The sequence below is a fragment of the Cornus florida genome, unplaced genomic scaffold (assembly GCF_030987335.1).
Source record: "Cornus florida cultivar Cherokee Brave unplaced genomic scaffold, ASM3098733v1 CherokeeBrave_3.0.0_Hap2_Chr06, whole genome shotgun sequence".
In the NCBI taxonomy this organism is placed as follows: Eukaryota; Viridiplantae; Streptophyta; class Magnoliopsida; order Cornales; family Cornaceae; genus Cornus; species Cornus florida.
The window spans coordinates 99934855-99960275 of record NW_026775576.1 but is presented as its reverse complement, the minus strand read 5'-3'; the positions used below and the strand labels follow the sequence as shown (position 1 = coordinate 99960275).

Sequence of the window (25421 nt, the reverse complement as noted above, 5' to 3'; positions counted from 1 at the left end):
ATTTATATTGGAATAAAGATTATGACACTCCCTAGGACAGAACTGTGTACTGCATTTAGCATTGGGGTAATTTTAGATATCTAGTAAAAAGAATCGGAACATTTCAATATTGTGTAGAACCAAAGTGGATAGTGACTGTTCAAGGTCATGCGCCAATTTCCAATTTCCAATTTCTAGACGGCATTCCGTGCTTACAAGGTATCATCATTATGTCGAGTAAAATGGGAAAATGGATTCCAGCTTCAAGTTGCCAAAGTGTGATGATAAGGGTAGACAGCTGCTTTCATGGATTAAAAGGTGAACTGAAGTTGGCCAGACTAGAGAAGATAAATGGACAAGTGACTTTTATGACAGGTTGCTTGATCCCCCCTCATTAGCTCTGTAATTCCCTTTCCCTTGGTATTTCCAAAAATTCAACGCTTATAGAGTTGAAAATTTCTTCACTAGAAAACTTGAATCAATTTTTCTTGTCAGTTCTTCGTCTGCTTCAGTAACATTTTCTTATACACTCCCTCCATGTACTATTGCTACAAAAGTGACGTACATGTGTGGCACTGCCTTCCAACATCCCGGAAAATGGTATAAAAATGAATCATGTAAAGAACATGAGCATCAATATCAATTTCTGAGAACTACACCGAATCAGTATCTCATTTTGTCCACATTCATCAACTCCATTACCATGCTTTAATAAAATGTGTAAATTCTCATATCGTAAAGCAACAGATAATACAAATAGACTCTCAATTTGATTATAATTTAGAACATTTGATGCTTATATTCCTCTCCAAATAAAGAGCAACCCTTATCGAACTATTTTATCTAACCTGCATATCTCATCAAGTAATTGTCGGAGAATAAAAGAAGCCACTGGGAAACTTGAAACCATTATATGCCAAAAACGTTACGGTAATGCAGAACTTAAAAATCATGCCTTCACTTTTTTATACTGCTTTATTTCTTTAATTATGCCATCAGAAAGAGTATCAACATCATTGTTCTTCCCGAAAAACTTTACGAATTCCATGTTAGGATCCATCAAGTACCTGCATAAGATAAACATTAATATAGAAAGGATAATTAACAACTTTATTTCTTTCGGTAAAAAATTAACAATTTCTTTGTTTTATGATTCCGACAAGTTTCCTTTTTATTTTTCTTTTTTGATAATAGAAAGATTTTCATTGAGGTCATGCAAGTCGAGCAGCCATACTTCTTTTTCTATGATTGACAGTGCAGGGATTTGACAAGCAACTATCAGAACTCACTTTGAGGCACAACATAAGAAAACATGGATAGAACATAACAAGCACTGAAATATGAAGAAAGTAACAATGAACTCCCGAAAATTTCAATGACACCCACCATTTTAAGAAAACAATGAGTATGCCCAAAAGGTGCAGAAGCACTAAGGTTAGTATTTGACATGGTCCACATTGAGAGTAATATTTGGGAAAGCAAAAGACTAAAATTTCCGTGGCTTGAGACGGTTAAAAAACAAAAAAAGATATGTTAGCATATTTTTTCTGTGTAATTATGGCCTCAGGAAAACATTTCATTGATGGCGTTCGCGGGGTGCCATTTAAGTTTAGTCTCTGATTCCTTTTCGTTTCTTTCAGAGTACCAAGAAGGCAAGAAACCCAGCAGCATCTCAATGTTTCCTTTTGAAATTAGCATGTTTAAAAATTAAAATATGCAGTAGTTTAGTCAAATTTGTCCTTACTATGAACAATTTCTATTTTCTTCTATTGGATCACTCATCAAAGGCAGCTAGCTTACATTTTAGTTTTATCCACAAGCCTGACAAATTTCTGTTTGACTTGGGTCATAAAACACCCCACGGATTTCAGATTTGAAAAATCAGTCAAAACTGTATTGATGGACAAAAAACATATACCACACTATAATAATTGGTGAGCAGAGGGAAAGAGAGAGACTCATGGTCTGTAACACCCAATAAGGACATTTAACAAGGTGCCGATAGGTTATCAAGCGGCACCCAACAAACATGAATATGACCCACCTCAAAGATGAAGATGATAGCACAGATAACACACCATTCAGCTAATATATACACGAGAGTAGTAACACATACATGATTATCGAGTGATCAACAAGGTAGTCTGAGCCCTCCTCTTCTGTCTTCATATAGTAAACTCGATATGCACGAGCAGTTTTCTGTACCTCATCCTTGTTACCAGTTAGCCCAATTAATTTCGGGTGAAATTCTGGGACATTAAAGCATAAAATAAAACAATTTAAAATACTCTTTAAACAAAATTTCATTTGCAACTAATTCTATATAAATGCATTTGAGTGCTGTTTGCTGATATTAAAAGGCACCTTTGACGTATTCACTAACTTGCTCAACCGTATCTCTTTCAGGATCAACTGAGATGAATACAGGTACTATTTCAAAACCAGATTTTTCTTCTGCATGCACGAAAAACAAGAAAGTTATAATCTGGTAACTATTAAAATATCATTATGCTTTTAAATGAAATAATAGGTCAAACAAAGGGGAATCAATCAGTTGCCAGGCAATTGAAAATATTTGGGTAAATTTTGGATTACTACTGTCATCTAGCATGCATCTCGCACAGCTTGTAACTACTGGTCTGGCCTATATTCTAACACCATATCAATGGAAAACCGCCAACACTTTCTACCAAAATGATCAACTGTTGCTTAGTAAATCATTCGATAGGTACCATGGAAAGATATGTTAATATTTTAAATGCAACCATAAATATTTTAATTTTTCACGAAGCCCTTTACATCAAATTGTATTTTAAACTCACAAAAGAACTCACTCCATGTTCTGAGAAATATTTACCATCCGGACATAAGAGAAAAGAGTCTGTCCAAAGAAATGCATTGAGAAAGGACAGATGTATAGAACTGCGCTTTGACCGTTAAGATTAGGTAACCCATTCCCTGTGCTTGATTCTTTTGCATTCTATCTCATCGTATCACATTCTGTGAATCCTTGGGCTTAGCTTAGGGTTTTTATTGAATCATCGTGGTTTTAGTATGAATCTGAATCAGAAATGTCACAAAATCCCCCACTCTTCGGGGATGCCTTTTTTCCAGTAACAATGATGAGTACCATTCCCTACCTACAAATAAAAAATCTATCATATTCCGCTATTGTGTATGATATTTATGGTTCCCATTGGTGCAAATCCAAACACCTCATTTTTAGATGAGAAGCAATCAAATCATTTGTACCACAACGTCATTAGCAAGCAGTACTGCATATATTGCAATGAGTCACCGGCCATGACATAAAATATGTTGTTTTTGCAAGGTTTGGCACTAGGCACATAAGCCCTAATACAGGACCCCAAAAAAAAAACAGCTAATTACTAGGGTAGTTTCTAGTCCATACGTATTTTGACCCAATCTTCTGCATGTGCCATTGTATTTTACAATTGAATGCTATTTATTTCTGTACTAATGGGATTGGTGCATGAACTACATGGCTAAAAGAACAGCACTCTTCTGGGTGTGCCAATATATTTTACAATTGAATGCATTTCATCTCTGTACTAAATGGGATTGGAGCAAGAAAGAATGTCAACATGTCATTGTAATTAATTACAAGTCACTACAAGTACCACAGACATATTGTGCTCTACCAGATTACCTCAGCATGACCATTTTTTGTAATCTCATATCAACTAAAGGCTCATCAATTGAAACAATAAAAAAACTTACTTATTTTATCAATTGCAGCAGCAAGCTTTTGTAGCTCATCTGGGCAGATATCAGGGCAGTGAGTGAAGCCAAAATATATCAACGTCCATTTCCCCAAAAAGTCTCTTTCAGTTACAGATTTTCCATCATGGTTTACAAGGTTGAATGGACCCCCAATAGCTGCTTTCCCTACAGAAGGTCCTTGTTTTACTGCATTTGAAGCACCACTTATTTCTGCAGTAGCAAAATTTTCAATTAGTAAAAGAAAATTAATCAAAATGCAATAAATCTTTTCAAAGAAATATAAATATAATGGATGATGGAGAGAGGAAACAATTGGCGCTTCATTTAACAGGCTATGGATCAGTAATTAAAAGGAAGAGATAAAAGGGCCTGGAGAATGCAATCGAAGGCAACAATAACCTAATGAGAATGAGAAGTTAACCACTTTTATTCTTTTCCTCTATCTGACAAGTAGCATCTTCATTGAAAATGAAAGAAAAATCAGGATACGAGAATGCAACTGTATGCATCAATAATCAGATTAGAACTGTGTGATCCGGTTTCCTCTTCCATGTACTAACAGTAGCTATAAAATTTAACCAGATCCCAACAATATCTCAACATGTTATACAAAAAGGCTAGTGAAGGATTTGGAGTGTTGCATGCCTGGCCTCAGTTTCAGTTTTTCACATACGCAGCATGGCACACTTGTTGCATTTAAGAAGTATATACTATAATAAAGATTAAGTTAGTGTGTTAGGTGTCTTCACTCAGTTAGTATGGATGGGAAACATATATTTCTTTGTTGGTTTTTTACTTATATTTTTTTGGACGGGAAACATATATTTCTTTGTTGGTTTTTTACTTATATTTTTTTAACAAGGCATCCATGTGTGAAGGAAGGGATATCACTTGGGCTAGGCGGCTAGTAATGTTTTCATAATAAGGTCATCGTCCCTTCAGAATTTTCACCCTTGTTTTTTTACAAGAATTTTATTGAACAGTGCTAATGGCAGTGCATTCCATGACACGACCATTGCCTTTGAGAAGTATACTATCATGAAAATTAAATTAGCGTTTAATGCTTTCACACAATAAATATGGACACATGAAGAATACATTGCTTGCTGGGTTTTATAACCGGTACTTCTCATAGTAAACACCATTCCCTTCCCTCTTAGAGATATGCTGCTTGCATAATCCTTAAAATATGAAATTGTAGATGCTAGTAGCATTGCAAGTGAAATATATGCACGACATGTGAAAGTTGTAGTATGATTAGATTTCATGTTGTTATATATGTAAAGAGATTAAATATCGGATTGGATAAGAAAACATCATTGCTTAGAGTGTTTGATACCTCCAAAGATATAACAAGTTACAGAAAACATTTATTGTGTCAAATTAACATGATATCTTATTTCTTATATTTAAGAAATAAGATATAACAAGGTTGAATCATAGGCTGGGTAAAATACAGAAGCCAAACAAAGGCAATGAAACATTTCTAATCACAAAATTAAGGAATCATGTTAATCTACGAGTGCCACGAATGCAAAAAAAGGATGACAACTATTTTATCCTTTTAACCCTGCCAGCACTCATCTACTTGGTCATTGCTACATACATAGATATATGAAGCCAGACATACCTTCTTTATAAACCAACAACCAATTTGATTCCTTAATACATTACAGGATTCAAAAGTAGAATATATCCAAGTCCCCATATTGGATATTGACTACAGAAGAAAAATCAAGAGGATAAATTCAAAAGGTCCATCGCATGATAACAATTCCGCAGTTAAACTTAAAAGTATCCTACTGACCATAGTTATCTACCTTCAATATGTCGTTTCTTTTCTCTGTCATAATAGAAAATCAGTCCTGCTCCAGTGGCAACCAGCAAAAGAAAGCTCAACCATGAAACTGGCTGCAAAGGGAAATTTCACATTTAAGCTTAATACATTGATGTGATTATTCATGTGAGAGTGAGACCAACATAATGAATGTGTATCTACTTCCTACTTAATTTTCTTGTTGTTTAGTGGCCCTATTTTGTCGGTTTGAGTAACCTTATTATGAAAATAAAACTAATTAGGGAAGATTTTAAAAAATAAAAAATAAAAAAAATTCATGCAATTAAATCATTATAAATATAAGTATAAAGTGCATTATATATATATGCCTGTAGAAATTACCCCTCCTCGAACAGGTTTGCCTTGCTCGCCAGTCTGCTTCGATTGCTCAGACTTTTTGCCTTTCCCAGAACCAGCATCGGAATTCCCATCTGATGCTGTATTCGATTGATTAACAGTAGTACTAGTCGCAGTACTACTGCATAGATACCTATGATATATCGCCATATATCGCAATTCATGACCTAGACGAATATCCTGGAAATGATAAAGAACACAAAACATTTAACTACATAGATAAAATTCAAAGACAAACACACAGATATGTGTGTGTGTGTATAGAGAGAGAGGACTAACCGGCTGAGAAAATGGAAGAGGTTGGTGGTGTAGAGTCTCTATAACTCCATGAATAAGTCGAGATGATGTGATCGTCGATTTCAATTGGTTCAAAGTAGAAAAAGGAGAGAGAGCGCGATAAATGTAGCGAAGGTTTGAGTTTCTTGAGATTGCAATCGCCATAGCTGAGCTGTGTGTGTCTCTACGTCGTTGAGTCTGCGCTAAACCATGAAGTCTCGTGATTTTTGAAACCCTATATAAGACTCTCTCTGCACTGGGCAGCTAAAAAATGGGCTCGAGGATCAGCCTAATCCATGTTGTGATCTAGATATGTGAGCCCAAATTAAATGAAAAGGGGTCCAGGTCAATCACCAAGTTCAGGGGCCGTAAATGAATCTAGATATATCGACAATTTCAGGAATGTTAGGGATGGGGGTGCATTCATATTATATATTGTTCATCTTTTTATTTTGGGTTGTCTCACAATATTTGTTCACTTAATTAATTACTTATTTCTTTAAAAAAAAGAACATTAATATGGGATAGAAGCCCTTCGCTCCATATTAATAGTCCATCTTTTCATTTTCAGTTATCCCGCAATAGTTATCCTATTTGAAATATCAATGCACTATATTTTCTAACTTCCCAATTTACCCTTATTGTATGAAAAAAATAAAAACCAAACAAAAAGGTAGATTTGGAAACATATACATGTCAATGCAATAAAATAATACTTAACTCAAACTCTTAACAATATACTCTCTCTGTCCCAAAATAAACGTCTACCTTTTTAATTTTATTTTTTGGTTCCAAAATAAATGTTCAATTTGAAAAGTCAAAATATATGTGTGTGTATATTGTGTATATATTGCCCATGATGACTCCAGAGGCCTGTACCGATTACGGATATGATCGCATTAATTAACATCTAAGGGGCTAAGGCTTAATTTTAATCTTTGACAAATGACCTAGGTGGAGTTTTGGATTCAGGGTGTGGATTTGTTTAGTACTTCCACCTTGCTTGGTTCTAGTCTCGTGTTATTCTCTTGGTTTTTGGTTTTTTGTTTTTGTCTTACTTTTCCTCTCTGTTTGAATTAAAATTTTGTTAGAATATAGCGATGCGTCATAGTCTTGATCTATTCAGTACACCCTAATTGATTAGTTCAAGCTATGGTATTGTCCAAAGTGAAGTATGCTCCCTCGATATCCACTGCAGCCATTATGCTGCAATGGGACGTTTGGGAGAAACATGTTTTTGTAATTCGTTTCACATCAGCCTCTTTTTCTTGTATTTTGTAGCTCAGCTGTCTCCGATAGCATGTCTTGTGACTACTTAACTGTCACATTTTACTTATTTAAAGACAAAATTATTTGTTTAAAAACAACCCAAAAATTGTTCGTTTATTAGTTTGAATGGTATCTACTCGGAAGAGTTGTAAGTTCAAGTCTGATTTTGACAGGAATGGAGGTGTTCTTTGAAAAGGAACTTTTTTGTTCCTTTTTTGGTTATGGGATTAAAAATCATTCATTGTGTTGATTCATTCTTCTGATTGAGCTCTTGAGCAATTGATTTAGCCATAAGGTCATATCATGTATCTGCGATTTTCAGCCCTACATTCCAGAGATTCGATGTGAGATCATCAAAGGGAATGGAGGATCTTTCTAACATGGGTATATATATATATATATATATATAGATATATATATATATTTTTTTTTTCCTTTCCATATTTTTTTTTCAATTCAACAAATAGTTTGTTGTACGCTAGACTCCTTTGCATTGAGGCTGACGATGTTATTGGTAATTGTTTGTTGCCTGCCACTGCAAAGAAGAAGCAAGAACTTGCCAAGCAGATGAAGGATCTGTCAAAGAATTTTGACGTAGAATGCTCTTGATCTTGTATTTTTTCATAAAACAGTTTGGTATAATAAGCTCTCTGTCTAACTATACAACATCTTGTATTTGCTAGTCCTTTAAAAACCAGCAGTGATGATTGGCTACACAACCATGGTGCGCAGCAGATGTAGTTGTCCTCATGACGGAGAGGATGATGTGATTTTGTTTTTGCTTCCCATGAAACCTAGTATTGTAAATTTGGAAGATGCGGGTTATTGAATAATCGTTCTGGTATTGTTCATGACCTTAAAGACTCGTAGGTTTAAGGTCCATATAATCGTTTTATATGGACCTTAACTTCTGCTTGACAATTTTGGGAATAAAATTTTCCAAAGTTCAATATGACCCTAGACTGAGAAAGTTTGCTGTGACTGAGATGCGGCCGGAGCCTACTACTCCGATCAGTCACCGGAGTCATTAACTCCGGTGAAATCCACCGTCACTTTTCGTTTTCGCGTTTTCTCTTTCTCAGTTGGGTGTGAGGTTTTGTGCTTTTTGTGTTCACCATCTTTTGTTATGCACACATTCTTGGAAGTTGCTAGGTTGCCTAGTTTGTTTCAAGGTGGGGCTGCGAGATAGGCTAACACGTATAGAGGGCCTTCGATTTTCTTGGATGATGATTCGGTTGGAAGGAGACGAGAAGATCTTCGTTCGTGTTTGGTGGGTAAGTTTGATAAGAAAGTGGGAGATAGGGCTCAAATCGTTGCTTGGGCGACTCGTGTTTGGAAGATCTCATCTGGAGTTGTGGTGTCTCCTCTGTTGGATTCCTTGCTGTTGTTTCACTTTCCATCCTCAGCGGAAGCTTCAAGGGTACTCAAAGAGGGGCGCCGTGATTGGGGGTCGGCTACCTTACGGGTGGATAATTGGAGTTTCGGAGTTGGGTGTTCTGGGGTGTTGAAAGGCAAGGGGCTGAAGATTGTGACACTTTATGGGCTCCCTCTTCATCTCTGGAGTCATGCCTTGTTCGTGACGGTTGGGGATTTATGTGGTGGTTTTATTTGGGTGGATGCCGACGAAGCCGTGGATGCTAAACGGGTTCGTATCACAGTTTCGGATGGAAGGGTTTGTCCCTCTTTTGTCTTCATCCACAATGATCGGTTTTGTTATAAGGTTGCAGTGTGGGACAAGAAGCCGCCGGAACTTGTGCCGACAACGAATAGCCTTGAAGGAGGGGATGGTTCGCACTTGCTCAAGGAGGCCGAATGGTTGAGGTGGGATGCTATGGGAAAGAAGGGACTGACAGAGATTCAATGATGGAAGGAGTGGAGGGACGCCCTCTGGATTCGCAACTCTAACTGCTTTTGACGGATTTTCACTCAAAAAAGGAATGAAGGTTTAGCGGGTGTGTCTAATCGTTGCCGACAGATGGGCTTCCGGGAAACTCAAAGGGGTGGATCTTCCACCAAGATTGACCGTCCGGCGTTCTTGCAGATGTGGGATCGAGGAAGACAGAGAGGTGATTTTCACGCGATGCAAGCGCGTGGAAAGAGGAGTCTTGCTGACCATAAACGTGGATGGCGCACAGGGAGTGGCCGTTTTAAGTGGAATACAGCTGGTTCCCATTTTGTTTCAAATGATTGGGCTCCAAAGGCGAGGATGCAAGCTTGTGGAGATGGGCCTAAGGATGGGCCATTGACCAAGTCTTTGGGAGTTAGTGTTCATTCCCAATGTGGGCCGGCCCAGCCTTCGGTCTTGACCTGTACTTCTAGTGGACCTGCTGAAGGTGGGAAAGCCCTGAAGCATGATTTTGATGCAGTTGGGCCTGTTGGTCTGGGTCGCGATTTGAAGGGCAGGCCGGGGTCATTAAAGGACGTTCCCGGGCCATTTTTGGGCAATCGTTTTGAGCCCTTATCTAAAGTCGTGATTAACAATGATGCTCTTCCGGCTGGCATTTTTTCTGACGGGTCTAGAGGAGGAAGATGAGCTAAGGGATTTGTTCAGGGTCACCGTATGAAGAAGGTGTCTCTTCCTTCTTTTGGTAGAAGATGGTCAAGGAAAGAGAAACAAAAGTGGGTTTCGAGAACACCGGTTGACTCTGTTCCAGGTAAGTCAAGTATTACACATGGACTACCGTCTTTTCAACCTTTTTCTCCCTCTTCCTCTTAGTCACGAAGGTGTTTAGGGTTGAATAAAGCCGTGGGGGAGTCGAGTTCTCAATGTTTGTCCCCAGTTCTTGAGGGAGAGCCGGCGGTTGATTGTCATGGTGAAGGTTGTGATCTTGGGCTTGGCTCCTCTCGGCTGTGTGATTTTAGTAGCGAGGGAGTTACTGTTTGCGTGGGAATAGATGTGAAAATTAAGCTGGATGATGTAACAGCCAACGTTTTTTTGAAGGAATTGCGGGGCCATTTAACATTGAAAGACTTGCAGAGCATCTCAGGAAGTTCTTTGTTTGATGAGGAGGCTAGGACGCCTTTGACTTGCGGTTCCCATTCCTTTTCTGATGCTTGGGAGGGAGGCTCAGGTTCCTTCTTTGAAGAGGATTTGGGCTTGGTTCAGTGGGAAGGGGGTGGTGATGATTTTGACTGTGTTGTCCCTTGGGCTATGATGGGGCTGGAGGGGGACTGCATGGAAGTTTCAGCTGTTGGTGGGGGTAAGGGGAGTTTGGAAGAGGAGTGGTTGAGAGAGAAGGGTGGAGAGGTGGGTTCTCTTTTGGGTGTGTCATTTCAAGGTAGGTTGGATGAGGCGATGAGATTGTTTAATGAGGTTATTGATGCTCAGATTTTGGAGTGGGGGGGTAGAAGGGATGGGTTGCAGGTTGAGGTGGGGGAGAGGGAGGAGAGGAGTCCCATTGATGTCATCACTTATGAAAGGAGGAACAGGTGTCCAGGGAGAGGTGGAAGGAGGAGTGGGAGTGATTTTTCATTTGTTTCCTTATGAAGCTACGCCTTTTTTCATGGAACGTCCGAGGTCTCAATGACCCGAATAGAAGAAAAGTTGTGAAGTCGATGATTCGGAAAGAGGGTGGGCATGTTGTGTGTTTACAAGAAACTAAGATTGCATTGATGACGGAGGACTTGATCCTGAGAAGCTTTTTGGGGCCGCTTGGGGGGGGGGGGGGGGGATTTGTGGAGTGGATTGCTTTGGATGCGATTGGTTCTGCAGGTGGCGTTCTTATCATGTGGGATAACTGTTGGGTTTCTTTGGGAGACTCTCAGGTGGGGCTCTTCTCTGTTTCCTATGTTCTCTCTTTGTTGAAGGATAGTTTTTGTTGGGTCTTCTCTGGTGTTTATGGCCCTACAGAAGACAGTGTACGACATTTGTTTTGGGAGGAGTTGGGTGAGGTCCGTAGACGATGGGAGATGCCTTGGTGTGTAGGAGGGGACTTTAACGTTGTTCGTTCTCCTTTTGAGAGGTCCACAAGGGGAAGATGGACATTTGAAATGGAGTCATTCTCAGAGTTCATTGATGAGTGGAGATTGATTGATTTGCCTTTGGTGGGTGGTCCTTTTACGTGGTCTAGTGGTCGTTCTCCTCCTACTTTCTCTCGTCTTGACAGGTTCCTTGTGTCGAGCGATTGGGAGGAGAAGTTCTCGGATGTTGTTCAGGCCACTTTGGCTCGCCCTTTATCTGATCATGTTCCGTTGATGTTGGATTGTGGTGGGTTGCGTAGTAGCCTTTCAGATTTGAGAATATGTGGCTTCGAGCTGAAAGTTTTCTGGAGAGGGTTTGATCCTGGTGGGAGGGGTATTGTGTGAGTGGCTCTCCTAGTCATTTTCTCGCAAGTAAGCTTCGTTTGTTGAAGAACGATCTTAAAGTTTGGAATAAGGAGGTTTTTGGTAATCTAGTTTGGTGGAAGAATAGGGTCTTTTCAGAGATTGCTGATATTGATCGGATTGAGGGTCAGGGATCTTTGTCGGACTCCTTGAGACGTAGGAGAGTGAAGTGTCAAGCGGAGTTTGCTGAGATTGCTATTTTGGAGGAGATTTCGTGGAGGCAAAAGTCTAGAGCTTTGTGGCTCAAGGAAGGGGTTAAGAACGCAAAAAAATTTCATAGACTTGCTAATGATGCTCATAGAAGGGGCAATCATATTGGGAGAATCCGAGTGGATGGGGAGGTGTTATGTAAGGAGGAGGAGATTTGCAAGGGTATTGCAGATTTCTATTCAAGATTGCTCACAGAATCAGCTAGTTGGAGACCTTTGCTCGTAGGGCTTCATTTTGACTCTCTATCGGGTGAAGAAAGTTCTGTTCTGGAGGAGCCGTTTTCTGAGGAGGAAGTGTTGTCCGCATTGAAGAGCTGTAATGGGGTTAAAGCCCCAGGTAGAGAAGTTGGCACAGATTCTTGGTTGTCGCACTGGCTTTTTTCCTATTTCCTACTAAGGGTTGCCCCTGGGTGCCCCTTCGAGATGTGTGGGAAGTTGGGATCCTGTTGTGGATAGATTTGAGAAAAGATTGGCGGGTTGGAAGAAGCAGTATCTCTCTAAGGGGGGTCGGGTCACTCTGATTAAGAGTACCATTTCTTGTCTCCCCACTTATTTCATCTCTCTTTCAATTTTCTTTTTCTTTTTCTTTTTTTTGGGGGGGAGTTCAAGTTTCACTTGGTTCGTTGGGAGCAAGTTTGTTGTCCTAATCGGAGGGGTGGCTTAGGGATTAATAGGTTGTTGCCTTTCAACAAGGCTCTCCTTGGGAAATGGCTTTGGAGGTTTGGGGTGGAGAGGCATTAGCTCTAGAGGAGGGTTATTGCTCATAAATTTGGGGAGAGCAGTGGAGGGTGGTGTTCTCTCGTGGGTCGTGGTCCTAGGGGAGTGGGGGTTTGGATTGGCATTTGAAAGGGGTGGGATGATTTCTGTAAGCATGTTCGTTTTCGAATCAGGGATGGTAGGAGGATCAGATTTTGGGAGGATCTTTGGTGTGGGGATCTTCCTCTTGCACTCGCTTTCCCACGGCTTTATAGCTTCTAGGCCTTGGTGGTTGACTGTTATCATCTTGATAATGGGAGGCTAACTTGGGATGTTCAATTTAAGAGGCACTTCCAGGATTGGGAGATTGAAGAGATCACCCGGTTTTGGCCTTTCTGTACCGTCAGACGAAAACTGCTGGGGATCCTGATTGTTGGCTTTGGATACCCAACCCTCAAGGGCGTTTCGAAGTGAGGTCCTTTTTCAAGTGTCTTACGGTTGGCGTTGGAGGCTTTTTCCCTTGGAAGTCTATCTGGCGATCCAAAGCCCCCCTTAAGATGGCCTTCTTCGTGTGAACTTCTGTCTTGGGTAGGATTTTAACCCAGGATAATTTGAGGAGGAGGAACCAGGTGGTGATTAATAGATGTTATTTGTGTTTGCATGATGAGGAGACTGTTGATCACCTTCTGCTGCATTGTAGCATGGCTAGGGGCTGTTGGGACTTGATGATTGGGTTGTTTAGGATCCCGTGGGTGATGCCTAGCTCCACTAGAGGGTTGATTGAAGCTTGGAGAGGATTTTCAGTGGGGGCTCTCATTTGGGACACGCTTGGAGGGCTACGCCTCTGTGTTTGGTGGTGTATTTGGCTTGAGAGAAATAGGAGATACTTCGATGGAAAGGAAAAGCCTATCGCTATGCTTAAGTTCTCTATTCTTTCCACTCTTTTTGTTGGGTTTCAAGGAGGGATTTTCGATCTGTAGAGGAGTTGGTTGTTTTTTTGGGCCTCTTTGAAGGCTTAAGGTGTTTTGGCCTTGTTTTTTGTTCTTGGGTCCAACTCCCCTTTTGAGCGGTTCTTCAATAAATTTTACTTATCAAAAAAAAAAAAAAAAATGTTGAATTGGCATTCTATTTTACCCTTATGAAATAGAATATATCTTTCTACCAACCGTACTTCAAAAATTGGGACATTTTGGAACCGAGGCATGTTATAGATGGTTGATGCAGAGCAAGAATGATAGGACCAACAAGTGAAGGATATGAGAGCCAACAACTGAAAATGTTCACGTCTTAAATAGGTGGTGTTTTTTTCCAGAGCAAAGTCTACTTATTGTAGAGGCAATATCACTGTGAGGGTCCGGTTAGCTTCTCTCTCAAAGAAGCTTTTGTTTTTGGTGTCTAAATTCAATTTGGAGTGTTGATTGTAAATCAATATTGATCTTCAAATGTTTTACAGTGGGTAGTTATGGACTGGAAAATGGCGCCTGGTAATGTTTCTATTTTCTGTTTTTTTGAACACAAAGTTTAGGGGTTGTTTGGTAACGTTTCTGTTTATGTATTCCTCATTTCTTATTTATATTTCTTGCCGTTTCTATTTTTTGAAGTTTCTTTCTAAACAAAATCAGCATTTGGAAGAAACATGTTTGGTTTGCACATAGTAACCAAGATCCAATCCAATGTTCTGAATTTTTTCAAGCCTTTAAGTAGAAAAAATAAAAAATAAAAAAAAATTGAGCATATTCTAAAAAAGTTATATTATATTTATTGCCCAATTTCTAAGCTATCAATTAGTCATATATCTATGGTTCGATTTGGTCAATTTCTAGGTTTAAATCATAATAAGAAAGAGAGAATCAGGTATGATTAAGAGACAGAAGGTGAGAGTGAGATACTGGCCAAATATCAAGGGTTTGATTCCGGGAGAGTAAGCATCAAGCACGATGAGAATGATAGAGGTTAACTTCTTCGAAAAAAAAAAAAAAAAAGGGAAAGGAAGATTGAGGAAGAAGAATTAGTAGTTGCCATATTCTTTGTTGCCGGCGAGAGTGAAGAGAGAACATGGCGTGAATATTAAGAGAGAATATGAAGTAAGTTTAAAAGGTTTAGGAGAGATATAAATAAGGTGTTAGTAATAGACGTATAAATTTGGAATATATTCCCGTATATTAGTCAGGAACAAATAGAAGCAACTTTCTTTTGTTTCATAAAATGGGAACTTTTGAGAACATGTTTCCAAAAATTAAAATTAAAAATAAAATTACCAAACATGTTTATCAGACTTATTTTTATTTTCTAGCATTTTGGAAACAAGAAACATGAAATAGAAACATTACCAAATGATCCCATGGTAATCTTATTTCTATTTTTAAAAATTGGAAATATGTTCACAAAAGGTTCAACTTTTAGAGGAAAAATAATATATTTGTTTTTCTACTTGTTTCTCATTAACATAGGAAATATATTTCCAGATTATTTCCAACTTATATGCATCTTCCTTTATATCTCTCTACTCACCCATTTTAACTCACCCATTCTCTCTTTTATTCATCATCATGATCTATTCGCTCTCACTCACTATGTACAGATTGCAATTGAAAAAATTTATAAAGGCAGCCCAGCCACAATTTAGTTTGCGTCTAATTTCTGTCCCAGTTTAAATGTCCGCTCTCAAAATTCTATTCTCTTGGTCTTAAAATAAATGTGGGAATTTTTTATTTTTCTCCCTTCCAAAATAAGTCTCATTGAAAAGTTGATATACTATTTTTTATAACATTACACATTTAATCTACTTGTATTGAGCCTATAAAAAGTAAACCATCACCATGGACCCACTAGGATAAATTTGATAATTCAATCACTATTAATACAATAAAAAAGTAATAAAAATTATTCTCTTATTTTTGGGACGGAGGGAAAACTTTTATTGGTAGTGAATGAATTACCAAATCTATGAATTGGCAAATCTATCCATGGTTTACTATTTATAAATCAAGATTAAATTGGTAATGTTATCGAAAAATAAGTACTTTGACTTTTCAAATTGGACATTTATTTTGGAACAACAAAACATGAAAATGTAGACATTTATTTTGGGACAAAGAGAGTAACATTTTAGGAGTTTGAGTTTAATATTATTTTGGGTAAAGTACAAGACACCCCATGAGGTTTGCCATATGGACATCTACATAGTAGTTGGCTATTTTTTGGACAATGACGTCCCCTGTCAGAATTGTCATCCAAACAAGGCGTTAAATGGTTTGAAAAGACAAAATTGCTCCTTAATATTTAAATCAATTTTATTATAAAATATAAAACATGTTGAAATGTCAAAATTACCCTTGAGTTAATATGAGCCACAAAATGGCGCCAATTTATTGTGCTAAAATTCAATATTTTCTCCAAGGTAATATTCCGATTGCTATAAATTTTTACCAAAAGTTTCTCTACATGTCTAGTTACTCTCTAAGAAATTTCATAATTTTTGGTCAAACAAATATTTTTATAAAATTTCGATAACAGCTACTTTCTGGAATTTTTCACTATTTGAAATCAGGTTTTAAATTTATTTATTTGACAACTTTATGGACATCGGATCATCATCACAATTTCTAGTTTTATACTTCCATGAGTTACTTTCCAAAACATTCTCGTTTGCTCCGTTTTGACTTCAAACGAATTTTCTATGAATTTTTATTCACTGTTGTGCTTCAACTTTTTTGCATCAAATGTTAATGAGGGGTAGATTGGTCCAATTCATTAACTTGTAAAGTTAAAAGGTCCACTAAAAGGCCAAAGCGCAAGTTGGTGTGGCATGTGGCTACAAGGGGTGTCTTTGCCAACATTTTCAAACTTTAAGGCTGTCATTGTTCAAAAAACAACCAACTTGTATATGACTATCAATATGACAAACCTCAGGGGTTGTCAATGTACTTTACCCTATTATTTTATTGCAATGGCATGTATATGTTTCCAAATCTACCCTTTTGTTTAGCTTTTATCTTTTTCATACAATAAGGGTAAATTAGAAAGTTAGAAAATATAGTGCATTGATATTTCAAATAGGATAACTATTGTGGGATAACTAAAAATGAAAAAATAGACTATTAATAGGGGGCGAAGGGTTTCTGTCCCATAATAATGTTCCTTTTTCCTAAGGAAATATATAATTATTTAAGTGAACAAGTATTTTGAGACCACCCAAAATAAAAAGATGGACAATGAACAATATGAATGCAACCCATCCCTACAATTGTTGATATATCTGGATCCATTTACGGCACCTGAACTTGGTGATTGGACTCGGGGCCCTTTTCATTTAATTTGGGATCCTCATGCCCATTTTTTAGCAGCCCAGTGCAAAGTCTTATATAAGATTCCAAAGATCACAAGACTTCATGGTTCAGCGCAGACTCAATGACACAATGACACAGAAAAGAAACGACATAGTGAAGGTAGATAACTGTGGTGAGTAGGATACTTATAAGTTTAACTGCGGAATTGTTATCACGCAATGGACCTTTTGAATTTATCCTCTTGATTTTTCTTCTGTAGTCGATATCCAATATGAGGACTTGGATATATTCTAAATTTGAATCCTATAATGTATTAAGGAATCAAAGTGGTTGGTTTATAAAGAAGGTATGTCTGGCTTCATGTATCTATGGATGTAGCAATGTCAGAGTGCTAGCAGGGTTAAAAGGATTAAACAGTTGTCATCCTTTTTTTGCATTAGATTAACATGATTCCTTAATTTTGTGATTAGAAATGTTTCATGGACTTTGTTTTGATTTTGTATTTTGCCCAGCCTATGGTTCAGCCTTGTTATATCTTATTTCTTTTTCTTTTTTTGATAAGTAAAATTGTATTAGAAAGTGTTCAAAAGGGGAACGCATCCCAAGAGTTGTACAAAAATCAAGATAAAAAAGAAAGCCTAAGGATCCAAAGATCCCAAAAAGTCCAAAAACTCCTCAACAGAAGAACAATCTCTCCCCATACCCTAACTAAAAAGAGAACAAATAATAGAATACTTAAGAGCCCCTGGGTAACTCCTCCCCAACAAAGAATCTTCTATTGCGTTCTTTCCATAGACACTACCAAATGCAGAGGGGAGTCGCCCTCCAGAAGTCGCGAACTCGAGCCCCCACCCTCTGTCCCCTCCAAATATCGATAAGACCTTGTGAGGTCTGAGGCATAACCCACTGAACGCCCAAAAAACCCAACATAAGGCTCCAACAGTCATGGGCCACTGGTCAGTGCAAGAGAAGGTGATCCACAGACTCTCCATTGGTCATACACAGAAATCACCGATTAACAATGACATGTCTCTTCTTCCTCAAATTGTTCAGAGTCAGGATCTTGCCCCAAGCAGCAGTCCAAGCAAAAAAAGCCACCCTAAGAGGAGCCTTTGAATGCCCGACCGTTTTACATGGATAAGAGGGGGCCTAAAAACTGGAAAGACAGAAGAAGAAAGACCGGACATGAAAAGTCCCCTGCGAAGAAGGCACCCAAGTCAAAAGGTCCGCCCCAGTGCCCTTCACCTCCTGTCGATACAAAAGGTCCAAAAAAGCAATGACATCATCCAGCTCCCAATCCTAAAAAGCTCGCCGGAACTGAACATAACAAGACAACCTAGCGCTATCAAGGCGATAGCAGTCAGCAACCATAGCATGGCAATCCACATCAATCCTAAACAACCTTGGAAACCTTTGACACAGGGGACGTTCCTCGCACCAAGGATCCTCCCAAAACCGGACACTCCGACCTTCCCGGACTCTAAACCTAATATGCTTAGAAAACTTATCCCAACCGTTCCCCATAGACTACCACACACCCACGCCAATAGCAAATCTAGCCTGTCTAGCAGACCAACCTCCTTTATCCTCCCCAAACCGGCAAGCAACGATCTTCCGTCTTTCACTGCCAAACCTCCAAAGCCATTTGCCAAGAAGGGCCCTGTTGAATGGGACCAACCTCCGAATCCCAATGCCTCCTAACTTAAAAGACTTGTAGACCTGCTCCCACCGAACAAGATGATACTTAAACTCCTCCCCCCTACCACCCCAAAGGAAGTTGCGTTGAATCATCTCAAGTCTCCTGACAACAGAAGAGGGAATCTGGAACAGCGAAAAGAAATATGTTTTAGAGGCTGGACAGGACACTCTTCACTAGCGTAACTTTTCCTCCCTTCGAAAGATATTGTTTTTTCCATCCAGCCAACCTTCTCTTCTTGAGGAGACCCCCAAGGGCAAACCCAGATAAGAAATAGGGAAGGAACCCGTCCTACATCCAAGAACAGCCGCCAGGGAATCCACCTCCTGAACCTCCCCCACAGGGACAAGAACTCTCTTGCCCACGTTGATTCTCAAACTAGAAACAGCCTGAAAACAAACCAAGACACATCTCAAGTATCTCAATTGGGACACCTCTGCCTCACAAAAAACCAATGTATCATCCACTAACAGCAAGTGAGAAATCTTCAATTGATGAACTGCCTCAGGACCAATCTTGGAGTCCCGAAAAAGCCCCAAGGTAACAGCCCTCCTCATCAACCTGCTAAGAGCCTCCATAATAATAATGAACAAGAAAAGGGAGAGAGGGTCCCCTTGCCTCAAACCACGAGCACTACCAAAAAAAACCCTGAAGGGGAACCATTAACCAGCACTAAGAATTTAACAGACGAAACGCAAGTAACAATCCATTTCCTCCATCTCTCAATGAAACCCATCCTCTCAAGCAAATATAACAAGAAATTCCAACAAACATGATCATAGGCTTTCTCAATATCCAGCTTACACAAAACTCCGGGAACGCCGCTACAAAGCCTGAAGTCCACACATTCACTGGCAATAAGAGCGGAATCCAGAATCTGTCTGCCCAATAAACGCAACTCCATCCAAAACCCCTCTCAATCTTGAGGCCAAGACTTTGGCGATGAGCTTATACAAACACCCAATCAAACTGATAGGTCGAAAGTCCTTAATATCATAAGCTCCCCCCTTCTTAGGAATCAAAGCAATAAGAGAAGCATTCAACGACTTTTCGAACTTCCCAGTGGAATGAAACTTATGCAAAGTGCCCATAATCACCTGTCTGACCACCTACCAGCTTTCCAGGAGCAAGCTCATAGTGAAACCATCCGGGCCTGGAGCTTTATCACCATTACAACTCTTTAAAGCCGTCAGGACCTCCTCCTCCGTAAAATATCTCTCCAACCCATCCCTATCCTCCACTGAAATAGAGTCAAAATGAAGACAATCAAGTCTTGGCCTCTAGCGAAGAGGCTCAGTATATAACCTCTGATAAAATAAAAAATAAAAAAAATCCCCGTTCGCACCTCCTCATCAGAAGTCAACAGCGAACCATCCACCCGAATCTGACCAATATGATTGCCCCTCCTATGTGCATTGGCCGTTCGGTGAAAAAACTTAATATTACGGTCACCTTCTTTAGGCCACAAAGCCAGAGATTTCTGCCGCCACGAGATCTCCTCCATCACCGCAATCTCAGCACATTCAGCCTGATAGGCAGCTCTCCTAAACCGTTGAGACTCCTCAAGGCCTCCCGCCGCACCCAATCTATCAAACTCTGTAATATCAGTGAGAGCCCTATTTTTCCTCCACTCCAGATTCCCGAACACCTCCTTATTCCATATTTTAATTTTATCCTTCAAAATACGAAGCTTTCTTGCAAGGATAAAACTCGAAGTACCCACCACCATGTCCTCCTCCCACCAAGTCCGCACCAAACCCCGAAAATCCGCCGCTCTAAGCCACATATTTTCAAATATAAACGGAGTGCGACAAGGGCTCAAACCTCCACAATCCAAAACCAAAAGGAATGTGATCTGACGTCACCCTAGCCAACGCAGCCTGAACTGCATCCGGAAACTACTCATCCCACTCTCCGTAGTTCAAAAATCTATCGAGGCGTTAAAAGGTAGGCATGAAAAGGTAGGCATCTCCCTACCACAAGACCAAGTGAAACCAGCTCCCTCCAAAGGGAGATCAATAAGCTGATGACCATTGATAAACTCCAAGAAAAGCCTCATAACCGGAGTCCATGACCCACCTGTAGACCTCTCCATCGGGGATCTTACCACATTAAAGTCACCTGCCACACACCAAGGATGAGGCCACATCTCCTGAACCGCATTAAACTCCTCCCACAACACAGGCCTCTCACAGTCAGCCACCGGCCCATAGACACTTGGAAAAGCGCAAGGGAAGCCATCCTCTTCCACGCAAAGGCACAAGACAGAGAGAACCACCCCCTACACACATCCACCTTATCCATCTATCTCCTATCCCACATCAAAAGAATACCTCCAGAAGTCCCAACTGAATCAAGCGCTTCCCACTCAACGAACCTACTACCCCAAAGGCTCTTGACAACTCTATCAGTCATAGAATCAATCTTCTTTTCTTGGAGACACACCAAATGAACCCCCCATTTCCTCATAGCCATCTTCACCACCTTCTCTTGCCCGGGTCATTGAGGCCACGGACATTCCAGGATAGAAATCGTAGCTTCATGGAAAAACAACAGCGCCCTCCACCCCCTACCCCTCCCTCCCTTCTTAACACCCCCCTTCACCTTCTCCCCCACAAAAGCCCCATCAAAATTCACATCACAGCAGAGATTATGCAGCTCCCTCTCCACTTTCCAAGAGGGTTGAGTCTTCTTCCTCCTCCTAGAAAACTGAATCATCTCCCCTTCTTTCCCCTCAACTGTAGCCTGAAGAATAGCTAAAGCCTGCTCCCGATTACCTTTGCAAGAAACACCCAACAAATCACTCGTAGGCCCTATGTTGTTCAAAACCCAGTCCTTGCCAAGATCATCACACTCCTTCCTAACAAGGTCACCGGCCATCCCCTCCGGATGAACAACTGCCAGAGGGTCAACCAACCCCAAATCCGAGAAGCTCTCCTCCTCCCACAAGACCATATCCAAGGATCGACACTGATCCTGCCATTTCCTGTCAGCCTCCCCTTTCACGCCATCCTCAATCACATCCACACAGGTCTCCCATTCAGCACCACTATCCACCCCACTATCATGAACCACATAAAAGGATGCTGAATAACACGAAGGCACATCAGTCAGGCGCCTATGTTTCTGTAGTTCCTTCACCAACAAAGAGGCTGATTCCTCATTGAGAACGATACGGGTATCCTTTCCCACGCAAACAGTCATCAAGTCTGGCTCACAAACTGACTGAGATGGCACCAATTCATCCCCCTTAGGAAGACACAAGCTGAGGCTTCCCCATCCCCCCCCCCCCCCCCCCCCCACACAAATGTCAAACCCAGACATAACCATTTGATGAGAAGAAAAGGAAAAATCCGAACAAGAATCCTCCGGCCCTTTGCTAACACGATCCGAACCCCCATCCACAAACAAACCGACCGTCCCATCCCTTTCTAACGGTCCAACAAACCCACACCCCAAATCAGCCGTATCCACAATCACATTGCCCACCTCAACCACTGGTGAAAGCCTCCGTGACATACCAACAAAACCATTCCCCACCTCCTTCCTCCTCAACCCACAAGAAGCAGAAGAGAGAGAAGAATAGAAAAGGAGGAGTTACAAGAACAAGAAGGGGGGGGACTTACCCAGTTCATGAGTGTTGCGGGCTACCCATTTTTGCTTGTCCTTTCGGGTCCATCTTCTACTAGACTTATTAGACCAACTCGACACATCCTTCTTGAGGGAGTCATAGTTGCGAGTCTCATCCTCACAAAAGGAGCTTGACTGGAGCAACCCAAAACTGTTACCAAATAGCAGATTCTGACAACACACACCATGCCTGAACGTCGTCAATCTCAGACCAGATCCCTTAATCGCATTTGAACGAACGAACTCACAGAGACCCAATTCTCCTTTTCCGCCTAAGACCAGTGTCTCACATCATCCTTCGGTTGCTTCGGAGCAACTGATTTGTGAGAATCGCCTTTAGAAGCTGTTTCAGAAGGTGGCTTGGGCTGCAGCCCATTAATGGAAATAGAGAGGCTTCTATTTCGGCCCCAGGCAACTTCTCTAGGCAACTTCTCTAGAACTAGAATGATTGGGCTTGGCAAGAAAATACTGAGAAGAAGAGAGAGGCTTAAGAATGGACCTGACCTGTCCAGCCCAGTTCATGGCCTGCGAACCTTCAAGTCCAGATTCAGAAGAAAATGAACACCCAACCGAATTGGGCCCAAGATGCCCAGCCCTGCCATCAGCCTTCAAAGCAACTTTCCTAGGCCCACGTTGGTTAGGACCTTTCCAAGTAAGCCCATCAGAAGAGGAATTCCCGACCGCCTCACGTGCTAAGGCAGGTGTGCCCTTAGCTGGATTCCACTCACAACCGGGCCGGGGGGGGGGGGGGAACCGTCCTCCAACCACGTGTCCCACAAACCAGGTGTTCCATCCCACTCATCTCCGGTGCGTGGAAATGCACTCGCCCTTTTCCCTGCTTCTGGCAACTTTACAGAGCCTTTCTATGAGTCACCGGTTCACGCCCACCACCGAAAACTGATATGTGAGACGAACAAGCCCCCCTATCCGTCACCTCCAAAGGATTGAAAACCTCAGATCTAGCACAAAACTTGGAGATCGGCTCGAGAGAAGGGGCGATTTCCTCTTTGAGAGAGATGCAAAAAGCTCGCTGACTATCCTCCACGATAATAGACTCCGGGATCACACCACCTTCATCCACAGTGATGACGATCCTCTCCGTATCGCTCATCTCAAACGCCTCGACGTCCCGGAATCCACCACACAGGTCCCCACATCAACGAAAAGTTTCTGACACCAAAGGTGAAGAGGAAGACCAAACACAATGACTCTCCCACATTTAAACTTCTTTCTCAACCCAGAACACCCAACCTTGTAGAACCAGTAGTCAATAAACAACTGAGCCTCACCCCATGTCTTCTTTCCGTAATCAAGAACCTTCACAGCCTCCGTGACCAACGGGAAGCGAAACAGCAAAAGCCCATCAGGCAAAGTAGAAACCCTAATGCTAGCCGATATCGACCAAACCCTCGTAGCCCAATCTTCAATGTTCTCGAGAGACCCCACCTCCCTATCAAATCTCCCAACAAGACATGCCCTAAGCGTACGCTCGCGAGAAGACGTGCTGCGATTATCCACTGAAAATACGAAATCACCAAAGGAAGAGAAGCACTCCACTTCGCCCTTCAAATCCAGACGAGGAAGACTAGCGACCTCCAAAAAAGACGGCCTTTGACCATCGAGAGCTCTCATGAAATCAACAAAAAACCACCCCAAACCACCGCAAACACCGACACCAATAGAATTTCTTATATTGTTGTTAATTTGACACATAAGAGCCTTTACCGAATGCTTAGAGGACAATAAATGTTTTTTTGTTACTTGTTATATCTTTGGAGGTATCAAACAATCTAAGCAATGATGTTTTCTTATCCAATCCGATATTTAATCTCTTTACATATATAACAACAATGAAATCTGATCATACTACAACTTTCACATGTCGTGCATACATTTCACTTGCAATATTACTGGTATCTACAATATCATATTTTAAGGATTATGAAGCGGCATAACTCTAAAAGGGAAGGGAATGGTATTTACTATCAGAAGCACTAGTTATAAAACCCAGTAAGCAATGTATTCTTCATGTGTCCGTATTTATTGTGTGAAAGCATTAAACACTAATTTAATTTTCATCTTAGTATACTTCTCAAAGGCGGTGGTCATGTCATGGAATGCACTGCCATTAGCACGATTTGCGTTAGGTATAATAATCATACTAATGTGAAGCTCATATCCACAATCAGGTCTATGGAGTCATCATTAGCAATATATATACACAATATACACACGCACATACACAAACTACTGTAAATTGACACAATTTACTTTAGGTATAATAATCATATCAATGTGCCAGTCATACCCACGGTCGGTACAGGCCTATGGAGTCATCGTCGGCAATATATACACACACAAATGTATACAAACTACTAACACGACTTAGTTTAGGTATAATAATCATATTAATGTGGAAGAAAATTTAAAATTGGTAACTACATTTGCAGAGAAATTTCTCAACCTTTCAGAGCTGCGGCTAAAAACATGTAGCCACGCAGATGAAAATATATGTAAGTTTGAAATCATTGTCGCTTCAAGGGAACGAGCCTGTAAGGAATTGATTTATCCCAACGGCCAGATAAAGAAGCTTTGATCGAAAAGCAAACCCATTTCGTAAACAGAAACATAAAACTATAAATTTTAGCACGAAATCAAAAGCATGTGCGTACCTGTTTGCAAGACCACTGACAACGAACTCAGAACCTGTGCACGAAATTTCCTCCGCCCGCCATGATACAATCTTCGAGCGCTTCTTGTAGACTAATCGCAACAATTAAAAAGACAAGAAACTACAAAGATCCGAGAAATAGCATATTAAGATCTCGAATTAGCCGACGAAATATACATACATATATATATATATATATATATATATAATATTGCATTAATTCGACGAGGTAAGGGTCGAGTCATTTGATTTTGAACCATATATTGGATTAGAGAGAGAACATCAGGAAATGAAAGGGGGAGATCAAATGATTTTACCTGAGAAAAATATGGCGGAACGAAAACCCTAGTTTTCTCTAGAAGGTTTTGAGGTCGCACCAAATACGCGTGCACTGATAGAAAGGGATTACTTATACATGGAAGACGAGGCGAACTGTGTGGCGAAG

At 40.5% G+C, this 25421-nt stretch overlaps 1 protein-coding gene across 3 annotated transcripts; it reads right to left on the bottom strand.

Moving 5' to 3' along the window:
• Window positions 1–577: 577 nt before the first annotated feature.
• On the bottom strand, window positions 578–25421 carry LOC132313317 (protein SCO1 homolog 1, mitochondrial). 3 transcript variants are annotated; one of them, XM_059812030.1, is made up of 9 exons: window positions 25294–25421; window positions 24978–25097; window positions 6197–6396; window positions 5903–6097; window positions 5544–5634; window positions 3721–3933; window positions 2344–2433; window positions 2096–2228; window positions 578–1046 (listed from the first exon to the last, which is right to left on the bottom strand). In XM_059812030.1, the coding sequence occupies exons 3-9, from the start codon at window positions 6356–6358 to the stop codon at window positions 929–931; spliced, it is 1002 nt and encodes a 333-aa protein (XP_059668013.1). In that variant the 5' UTR covers window positions 6359–6396; window positions 24978–25097; window positions 25294–25421; the 3' UTR covers window positions 578–928. The 3 variants fall into 3 exon arrangements, with proteins under 3 accessions (XP_059668013.1, XP_059668011.1, XP_059668014.1); XM_059812028.1 differs by having other exon boundaries at window positions 6197–6391; XM_059812031.1 differs by lacking the exon at window positions 6197–6396.

What these genes read in the sequence shown, in the direction of transcription:
- LOC132313317 (XM_059812030.1), bottom strand. Translation starts at nt 6,358, where the DNA reads ATGGCGATTGCAATCTCAAGAAACTCAAACCTTCGCTACATTTATCGC. An exon ending in CTCTTCCATTTTCTCAGCCG is followed by an intron (nt 6,098 to 6,196) that starts GTTAGTCCTCTC and finishes TATCATTTCCAG; the next exon opens with GATATTCGTCTAGGTCATGA. An exon ending in TGCTGCAATTGATAAAATAA is followed by an intron (nt 2,434 to 3,720) that starts GTAAGTTTTTTT and finishes TCGTGCATGCAG; the next exon opens with AAGAAAAATCTGGTTTTGAA.